At 34.3% G+C, this 11,125-nt stretch overlaps 1 protein-coding gene across 1 annotated transcript; it reads right to left on the bottom strand.

The window, feature by feature from the left end:
* Positions 1–3,042: 3,042 nt before the first annotated feature.
* LOC114287294 (uncharacterized) lies at positions 3,043–6,887 on the bottom strand. Its single transcript, XM_028230606.2, has 5 exons — positions 6,470–6,887; positions 6,267–6,340; positions 4,648–4,780; positions 4,186–4,497; positions 3,043–3,616 (listed from the first exon to the last, which is right to left on the bottom strand). Exons 1-5 carry the CDS (start codon positions 6,593–6,595, stop codon positions 3,344–3,346), a joined length of 918 nt encoding a protein of 305 aa, XP_028086407.1. The 5' UTR covers positions 6,596–6,887; the 3' UTR covers positions 3,043–3,343.
* Positions 6,888–11,125: the final 4,238 nt, after the last annotated feature.

Genomic DNA, 11,125 nt, shown 5'->3' on the forward strand with positions numbered 1-11,125 from the left:
CTTGGGTTCCTTTTATTGTGTTTTTTGTGATTTCTCTTGTTTTGCTTCTTCATTTTAGTTGCTAGAGGTTTTGTTTTCCGTCTGTTTTTAGTTTTTGTTTTGATTGTGGTTTAGTTGTCTTTCCTGTTGCTGTTGTTGGGTGGTCTTGCCTTTTGCTTGTGCTTTTACTCTTTTCATTTTTCTTCCTTGGTGTTTTTGGAGTGTAACTATCATGAAAAAGGATTTTGTTCTCAACTCTAAGCCAGTTATTAGGCAATTAGCAAGGGAAGAAACTGGTAAAGGTATTGCTCTAGACAATGACTTGAATTGAGACAATCTGAAATGTTCGTCTCCACACGACATGTTTTCTAATTAAAGATACCCTTTGTGATGATTTCCTATTTGATTAGGAAATTGTTGTGCGAACTCTTAGAAATGGAACTTAGATGTTATGGATGAAGATTTAGTCCCTAATGTCTCCTCACCAGAGCACTGTCGGGCAAGGCCATGGGTGCCAAATAGTGATGTGAATAGTAAGGTTGCTTCTGATCCATTTTCTAATTCCCAATCAGTTTCTTTAATTAATTGTGACGAAGGAATTGATTTTGGAAAGGAGGTTCCATCTGAAAGTAAGAACCGACGTGAAGGCAAAGTTAGCCGATCAGAAGGGGGCACCACAAATGTAGCTCCTCACACAAAGCCTCTCGAGCAGAAGAAGAAAGTGCTTTTGGGTAGGGATGTTCTTCTCATTGATCATAACTTGCGTCAGCTACTGGTTCTTTTCAGTTCTTACATCAGCAAAGTTTGTCGGTTGTCAAGGTTCAAACACGAGATTTTCCCAACAGATGAACAAGTTGACATGCCACATGTTCATAATCCAGACGAATAGCCTAATGCACTCCACTCTAATGTCATTGAATCATTATCACAGCATGTAGAGGATATTCCTATGTCTGAATAGGTTATGGGTGTTCATGACGAGCCACCACTAGAACAGGTTTCTGAGCGAGTAATGAAGTGTCGTGTGGGGAGATCTAAGCGAATCCAAGTCCCAAGACCAAGGCAAGCATAAGAGAGAGCCTCGAATTAAAGATAGTATCAGCAACTCAAGTCTTTTTTGGCCACGGCAGAGCCCTTTGACCAAGTCGCTTCAATCTTGTGCTTATCTTTTGAAACATGTGTTTATTTTGTTATCTTTTGCAGGGTATTGTTGTTGTAGCTGCTAGTAAGGTGAGTGATGCATAATGTATTTTGTTTGCCTTGTTTGCTGGTGGTTCTTTTGATAACATTGAACTTGACGTATTTATATGTTTCTATCTATATATTTGCTTTTTGATTTCCTCAAATAAAAAATAAATAAGAAATAAAGTAAATGCTTTTTAAAAAAATATATACCAAATCAACCTCAGCATTTTTTCTAGCGTTGTATCCACAATGCCAAAATTGAATCTAGGATGAAAAGTTATTTCAAATCCACCAAAACTTTAAAAATTTAGGTAGAATTTGGTAGAGTTTTAGAATTATAATTTGATAATAGAACTGTATTTTGAGTTTGTGAGTTTTGAAATTATGATTTAAGTGTGAAATTTTTGTTTAGTTATGAGTTTTGAAAAGAGTTTTAAATTGAGTTTAAATTGAGTGATGTGACATGATATTTGATACAAAAATGTACAACTCATAACTAAACACACAATCTAAAATTCTATTCAAAGCTCATAAAAAATTTTAAAAAAAATTCACAAATTTTTTTGTTTTGTAATATAAAAATAACAGGTGCAAAAAAAAAAAAAAAAAAAAAAAAAAAAAAACGAATGTTGTTCCGGTCAACCGGTGGGACAACTGATTAGCCTAAATTTTTCCGTCTTGAAAAGAGTTTTCAAAAGTGAATGTAAAATTAATTTTTAAAAACGTTAAATAAACACTATACTTAAAAGTATATGTGAAATTATATTTTGAAAACTCACCAAACGGAGCTTAAATTCTCTGAAATTTACAAATAAACGTCTCTCTGAAATGTGTATTTGAATGAAAAAAACAATCTTCAATATAAAGCTGGTCGATGGATCGCTCTCAATAAGCTAGGACTGTTAAGTCAGAGACAAAGTCAACAGCAGGACCCAGCCCAGCGACCTTATAGCCAATCTTGTTGCTATTTTCTAAGACCTGACTTTCTTTCTTGACACTAACATATTCACCAATTTTAGAAATACTTGGGGAGGGAAAAAGATAGAAACAGAGATAGACAACTTGTGTATCTTAAATTTGCGTAGATGACAAAAAAAAAAAAAAAAAAAAGTAACAGAGCTAAAATAAAAAATTAAAAAAAAAATCTTTTATTTGGTTGGATTAAGAAAGTGAGAAGAAAATCCTTGTTTGGTTTACACTATTTTTTTGAAAAATAGAGTTTTTTATTTATTTATATTTTTTTCATAAATATTTTTAATATTTTAAACAATTTTTTTATTTTTTAAATACACATAATCTATATACACCTTTAAAATATAATATTTGTGATGTTTTTTTAAAAAAAAAAAAAAATCACCAAATACAAAAAATATATATATAAAAATTCAATACATTTTCATATTTTGTTATATTAAATGAAATTTTAAAAAAAAAATTTGTACAAGTTTTGTACTTTTAAATACATCAAGATTTAGTGAATCTAAACCTTTAAAAAAAATGATTAAAATATTTTTTAAAAACTCACTAAAAATACAAATATACAGATTGAAAACTCATAAAACTGTTTTCAAAATTTTCAAACCAAACAATATAAAATATATATATATATATATATATATTTGTTTGGTTTACCAACAAAAAAAAAGAGTAATTTTTTTTCTCTTTTTGTTCACTAAATTCAACATCCAAACATAGCATTAAGTTCAAAGAAAAATGAAAAAAAAGACTAAGAAATTGATTCCCAAAGTTTACCATTAAAAATTCAGTGCATCTCCAATCCACAAACAAATTCCATGTAAATCAAATATACAAAATTATTAGAAACACTTTGCATACTATATAACCAAAATTCAAAATCAAATATTTGACACCACCAAGTTTCAACAATGAAAATGAGTATCAAATGTATATAGCTAGTCCAATGAGCTTTCCAAGCAACAAAATAAAACATGACAGCCATGCAAATTCATTAAGACACTTCAAAAACACAAGATTATGGACATACAACCCAATTAGCCAATAGTCCATAGCTCTGGTTGACATGTTAAAACCCTAGGAAAAACCAAAACCCACAACACAAGGTCAAATCATAGGAGAACTATCTCCTTAGAAATAAAATAAAAACCAGACACAGATGTAATAATTGTAAAAATAAATTGAGTTAGAGGACCTAACGAGTTTACACCAAGGCAATGCTGCTGCTGCCACCAGGAGGCTTACGAACTCCGCCAAAGTAGTCTCGAGATTCTACCTTCCCATCAGCAAAAATGTCACTGCCACTCATTTCTCGCAGCTTTGCTGAACTCAGTGATTTCTCAGCAGATGTTGGATCAGCATCCCCTTTGAAAATGTTATTTCCGGTCAGCTCTGCAAATTTCTGGTTGTTAATCTTCTTTGCTGTCTTGATCACAGGTTCCTCGCTAAACTCGTCGTTAGTCTGACCTCCAGCAGGCTATGTTTAATAACCGAGTTTAAATTGTGTCAGATAGTTAACCATGGGAAAACAAATGCATACAAACAAGCAATAATGTCATGGTGCAGAAAAGATCTGAGGGCAGATTTGAACAAATGAATAGACGACTTAATACAACTAAGGTAGTGGCACTGCCTGTTACCAAAAGAAAAAGTCTATGAACACATAAACCAATCATAGAATTAGACACAACCCTCTCACATGAGGTCCTTTTGAAGGTCTCACAACTATGTGAGAGGGTTGTTTCCGATTTTGTGATTGGTTTCTGTGCAAAAAGAAATACGGTTCCAAAATATAGCTAGGGTCATTCAAGCTACACATTTCTGTACAGGTATTCATATATATATTTTTTAGCAATAAGTAGAGATAATCAATCGAATCTATGTAGTGGTATTGATTAGAGCAAATTTCGCCAATCTAAGAACTCTAAACATGGGTATGACGGCTTTATCAAATTCTCCCCAAGGCAAGCCCTAAAATTACTGCTGCCCATGTGCCATATACAGAATACAAGAAGATGCATTTCTTCACCCACATAATTCACTTACGTTAGAAACTTTGACAGATGTGCGCACATTAGATGGTGCAGATTCTCCAATTTCTATGCTTTCTCTTAGTGCCAATGCTTTAGCAGCCAATGGTCGGGGTTGAATTTCAGGAGGTGGGGCAAAGATGTCATTCCCACTAAGCTCCTTGCTCTTAGCATCAGAAAGTTGCTTCTTCAACTTTGCCTCCAAGTCACTTTGTAGCGTCCCACTCAATTCACGCTGCTTTGCGACCTCAGGCAGTGAGGTAGGCTTCTTTGGAGAAACAGTATCTTCTTCACCAAATGAGATATGGCTGATTCCAGCAACCGCTTGCTGATTACAACTCCAACGATTAGAAGTATACAAAGTGGATTACAAATTTATGATGCATAATACAATCTTCATGTTAAACTGACAGCAAAACAGCTTAACAAATCCTACTGTGATTATAGATTTTGAAAATAGCAATGATTTGGCATATACCTGGTACATCCGTAATCCAGTTTTGCTATTTGGAGTAGGATTGGCATCAGATTCTAGTGTACCATTTTCTGCATCAGCTGCAAAAATGCCGCTACCAGTAATCTCCTTTAATTTATAACCTGAACAAGGTTTCCTGAAATGTTCAAAGCTAACCGTTTCAGCAGAGCCCCATACAAACAACAAGAACTCAACTGATCCATTATCACCATACGAGTGAAACCAGAAAATGCAAAATGACCTAGTCAGAATTTGACTTGCATATGCAACAAACCACATAATTTCAAAGTATACCAAATCCTGAAGTACACCAAAAAGAATTTTGAATCACAGTAAATCAAACAGAGGTTAAAGGAAGACAAAAAACAAAATTATATGTTATCCCCTGATTGCCCGACCCTCTGCTCAGTCAGATTCCCACCTCATCACTCTATGCTCCAAAATGATCTTTTGAAAGGGGTAGACGGAACAATCTTGTTCCATTGTACAAAGAAAACTGATACAAGGATAATCTCTGTTTGGGAACGCGAGTCAGATATGCACCAAAGCTATCTGGATTCTGCGGAACTAGACCCCAATGCAAAGTTCAGTGAAAATACAAAAAAAAAGTACCGCTTTTTCCAATATTTGGTCGATCAAGAACTAGGGGTGGTGTCGCTAATTATTTTCTCACAATCAGAAAGCCAATAATATATGTCCAGGCAAAAGTTAAAGAACCACTCCCTCCGTCCTAAACTTATATACAGGCACCGAAAACAAGGACTTAAAAATGATGTATTCTAGTATATTATCAAAATTTCATTTTTTTTTTTTTTTGGCACAAATTAAAAGATCTCATTAAGTACTGTTAATGCAAAATAAATCAAAAATTTTAGCACAAAACATAAATCATTTTTTAATTATTATTTTTCGTGCTGAACAAACAATTCATGGCGGAGGTAGTGGCATTCTTCTTCAAGCACTCGAAAATAAGCCAAAAAAATTGAACGTCAAAGTATGGTTTTCTCAATTAAAAATCTTGCCCTTGCTTCTTGACATTGTAGCCCTAACTATTATTGACTATAGGGACTGATCCCAATGATGATTTGAATGTGATGCTTGTCCAGTGCAAACCAAACCTTGTTCACGACAAATGATGTTCAGAAACTAAATTAGCTCTACTATACAGAATTATAAGGATATGTTTTCCAATCTCCTTTGGTGTATAAGAATTTGTCACCTCTCATATAGAACTAATCAGCAAAGCAACAACAGAAGGAATTGACACATAGTGATCTCAAATCTAACACATCGAATCGAAGAACAAATACAAGATCTGAGCATCCAAACCAAAAAGATGAAGCATTTCAGTAACAAAAAATAAAAATAAAAATGATAGAAAGAAGCATGAACAGCGTGGAAACCGTGAAGAATGCAGACAAAACAACAGAATAAACAGACAAATTTTCCAGAGTCTCTTCCAAAGAAGGCATTTATTGCATCACGAATTAACACACACACACACACACACACACACACACACACACACAAAAAAATGTGCAGATAGATACATTCATTATACATACATATATAGATATAATTAAGATTGGAGATTTTTACAGAAATTTGATCAGATCTCTCACCTTTTGTTCAAACTCTCAACTTCTTCATCTGTGACCTGACCTCCAAACACAACCTTACTGATCCCATCCGATGGCTGAAATTTTTTTAATTAAAAAAATAAATAAAAATTGAATAAATAAAGTAAAGCTCAAATCAACAAATTTTAAAAAAGAAAAAAGTGAGAAATTGTTGTTCGGTGATGGAGAAATGAGATTAATGATACCTGGTGAGAACGGGCGGAGGAGCGAGCTCCGGTGGTGGCGGGGGAATCAGAGGGAGGAATTTCGGACCAAGTGAGCAGATCTGCGGTGGATGTGTGAGGCTTCCTCACCGGAGTGTTTCTCTCCATCGTTACTTGGAAACCAAAACAAACCAATACTTTGCCTTTCTCTCTGTCTCTCTCTACAACTCCACACACAGTGTGGTTTTCTCTCTCTTCAAGCACCACCACCCAAAAGCGAGATCCGTCCCTTCAAAATGACGACACTGTCCTCTCTCTCTCTTGGTGGTTCTGTTGGGAGCTACGACTACTACCGTGCTACTACGCTTGCTGTTTCTGTTTAAAAGATGTCGTCCAGTCCTCTCTCTTACTTATCTCATATCTCAGGTAGATTAATAATTTTGAATTTTAAAATTGATGTATTTAAAAAGTATATAATTTTTGAATTTTAACTCCGCGTCTGATGGTTCTTTTTTTCTACGGAACCACGTGCACTCTTTCACAGAGAAGGGCCCACCCTCCACCTGCCTCTCTTCCATCCTGTTTTCCTCAAATACCCTTGGCCAATGTTTGTTTGTTATGCCTGTTTAACACAGATTATAAACAGTTTAATTTAATTTTTAACTTAAATTAAATTATTTTAAAGTGTTTGGTTTAGCTTAATTAAATTTTTGATAGTTTAATTTAAGTCAAAAATTACAAATTTTGAGAAGTGGCCTAGGAGGTACTAAGGCTCCGTTTGGCAAGTTGGGTTGGGGGCTTTTTTGGCTATTTTAGCCACAAAAGACAAAATAGGCTATTTTAGTCACAAAAAACAAAACATCACATCCAACCCATAATCATTACACTCTTCCCTCACAAAAAAAGTCAAAAAGCCAAAAAGTCCTTCCCAAACTAAGCTTTTTAGCCCAGGCTAAAATAGCCAAAAAAGCCAAAAAGCCAACCCACTTCCCAAACCAAGCCTTAAGCAATTATAGCCTAAGCGGAAAGCTGTATTGGAGGGGTAAGATTACTTAAATGCCCCTCATCAATTTCAATTATAACCAAAAACCTAAATATATAAATCACATCTCAACACTGTTCACGAACCAGAGAGAGACAAAGGCGATTTTCGGCGTGCACATGCGATTTCTAGCATCGACAACTCTAACCTTAACCACCGCCATCGATGATGTGACGATCTCAAACCAAAGCTCACCGTCGTGTCGCGATCTCAAACCAGAGCTTTCTCTCTCTCTATCACGAACTAAAGGCGGTGGCTAGGGCACAATTTGCTCCGTCGCCGCCTCCCCGTCACCACAGCCATCGACGCCATGATCTCAATCTGAAAACCTAACTACGATCGCCATCGTCGCCTCCTCTCTTTCTCTTCGCCATCGTCTGCCTCCTCTTTTTCTCTTCGCGATCAACCTTCTGTGATCTTGTCAGCTTCGTGAGATAGCCTAACGGTGACAAACCAAAGATGATCGTCGTCGTTGCCATCGTGATCTACGATGTGAAACCCTAGCCATCGGCGACCGTAGCTAGGGTTTGTAATGGAAAAATAATAATAAATTACAAAAATGAAATACAAAAAAATGAAATTAATAAAAATTGAAATTGAAATTAATAAATCATTAATTGTAATGAAACAAAAAATTAATAAAAACAGAATCACAATTTTTAAAAAAAAATCAAAATTGAAGAAAAAAATGAAATACAAAATGAAATAACTTATATTAAATGAAATAAAAAAATGAATATTATAACTTCTATTAAATTAATAATTGAAATTAATATAAAGAAAAATAATATGTAATGACATCACAACATTAATATAAATACATGGATATTAATTGTAATGAATTAATAAATTAAACAAAATTAACAAAAAGAAAGAAGAGAAGGAAAGAAAAAAAAAAAAAAAGAAGAGAAAAGAAAATAAGAAGAAAATGACAAAATTACAATTCTATGTTCATAAGGGCAAAAATGGCAATTATACAACAAAAAGTTATTTTACAGTTTATTTATCAAACACTATTGTGCTGCTTAAATCTATAATCTCACAGCTGCATCAAACAGGTTACCAGTTTATGTTCACAGTTGTAAGCTATAATTTGTTAAGCTATAATTTGTTAAACTATAATTTATAATCACTTTCTCACAGCTCTACCAAACTGGCCTATTATCCCCCCATCACAGTGGTGGGATTAGACTGGACCCCTTTTGTTTTGGGTATAGAGAGAGGAATGAGATTATGATAGAGGTGGAACCTACTTAATGTTGTGTTTGTTTGTAGATTTTGGGAAAGGATTTAGATGGAGTAGGGAATTAGGTTCAGCCTTGAAAAGAGATTGGGATAGAGGAAGTGGAGGTGGTATTAAAAAAATAGTTCACCGGACTAGAAATTTTTTTATTTTTACATGTTGGCCATTTTTTTTAAACATTAATGTTTAATTTTTTGTATTTTTTGTTAAGTAAAAATCACTGTTTTATTTTATTTTTTTTTGGAAAAATTTTTTTTTAAAAAAAATTTTCATGTTGGGCATTTTTTTGAACATTAATGTTTAATGTTTTTGTATTTTTTTATTTGTTTTATTATTTTATATAAAAATAATTTAACAATCCCTAAACTAATAACTATCATCAAAACAAACACAATTTTACTTAATCTCCTCACTAACAATCTCCTCACTATTAATCCCCTCACGATGAATCTCCTCTACTCTACCTTTGAAAACAAACGGGGCCAGGAGTCGTTTGTTTCTAGTGATAGGTTGGGTGTTATTGTTAGTGAGACAATTATTAGTGAGAAAACTATTAGTGAGCGATTAAGAAAAATTATGTTTATTTGATAATTAATGGATTAGCAATTATTTATGTTTGTTTTGAGAAATAGAAGTGGAATTAATCATATAAAATTCTAAAAATATCCTTGTTGTATTACTATTAAATTTGAGTTTATACCAATTAACAAATGAATTATATATTTTAATATTAAAAATATATTTTATAAATATTAAAATTATGTTTTAATGTTAAATAGTATATATTTTTCTGGTACTATTTTTATTTTTTAATATAATTTTTTTTGTATAAATAATATTATACTATTATATTTTTATATTAAATTATTTTAATGTAAGGAATGGTGGAGTAAAAAATAGTAGAGTAATTAAAAAAAATGAAAAGACCATACTAATCAAATAGAGTAGGTAAATTATAAGAGACTACTAATCTTATTCATGGAGGCCTATCATAATCCCAAGGTATACGAGCATGAAATAATATTCTCATATAATCCTGTTGATCAAGTTTGCACTCCTCCAAACGTCGTCGCTTTACTCCCTGAATAAACAAACGTGAGCTAGCCCGCCGTATGTGCCGGATACCTCTCCGATGCCTAAGTCAGCAAAATAGACAAATAGATAAAAGCTCTGCGTATTTGGGGATCAAAGTTGTGTTACCTCTACATAGGTTATGTTGTGAGCTTTTATAGGTTCCGCATGGCACAATCCTAGTAGGACTCTTATTTCTCCATGTAGAGTCCTCCTAGGAATCACACTCCTGAAAGATAACGATTATCCTTCAACACCTCCCTCATTGCTTAAACCAAGTAAGATGGTTTTACCACGGTTGGATAACAATACGACTGAGCTAACACTAGCCCTGTCATACTTAATCCAATGCTTTTACATGTATTGCACAGCTCGGCTCTCCTTCCACCTGTACCTCGGCTTTATCTGTTAAGACCGAACTAACAAGAGAAAACTTGGACCGAGCTAACAAAAGCAAGGTTCATCTAAAGAAGCCCAAATACCTAGGTTCCAAATATTATGACCGAGCTAATTACCACTCCGACCGTGGTGACTGTAACCATAGTTGGACCGAGCTAACTGCAAGGTCCACCTTGCTAAGCCCTTTTTACCACGGCCCACAGAACGACCCACTACCACACCTTGGCCTAACTCGGCCCTAATGCACATAAAAACTCCTTCTTAATTGCCCCTTAATTCCATCTGCGTAGCATGATTGAGATTACCTGTTACCAGCCGAGCTAAAATTTTAGACTTTCAATCGAGCTAAATTGTCACCGAGCTAGCGATTGGTTTGGTTAAAAAACGTCTTTTCAATCGCTGCAAAACTGAATCACTTACGATTCTCCTAGACACGTGGCAAGCCTTTTGTGGCTAATTACAGCTGCCATAGCTGCCCTCGTACCTCGCAAAATTTCAATAGTCCCGCCTTTTCTTTGCTTTATTCGAAAAACCTCATTTTTGAATCAGAACACTCATGTTCATCTTCTCTCTCTTGCTCTCTGAGCTTCTACCCTTTTGATCACAGCATTTGCGAAGCTCGTGTTCTTGTCCAACATCCTTGCTGTTCAAATCTCTGTTCTTCCATTTCGAAGTGGTAAGTAGCTGAATCCCTTTTTTTTTTTTTTTTTTTTACTTCTGCGAATGTGTATAGTGTAGTAATGTACACACATGTTTTCTGAAACACATTCTTGTAGTTTTAACACAAACCTTCAAAAAACTCACATACCCAAACTTCTTCACCACACTTTACTTGAATATCACCATCAATCCGATTACAGAATCCCTTTGATCCAAAATAGCATCACGACCGAACTAGGAACTTGTTTGTATTTAGGCGTGAACCTAGCCAAACCAGATAGCT

The sequence above is a fragment of the Camellia sinensis genome, chromosome 6, assembly GCF_055761805.1.
Source record: "Camellia sinensis isolate YWXY chromosome 6, ASM5576180v1, whole genome shotgun sequence".
In the NCBI taxonomy this organism is placed as follows: domain Eukaryota; kingdom Viridiplantae; phylum Streptophyta; class Magnoliopsida; order Ericales; family Theaceae; genus Camellia; species Camellia sinensis.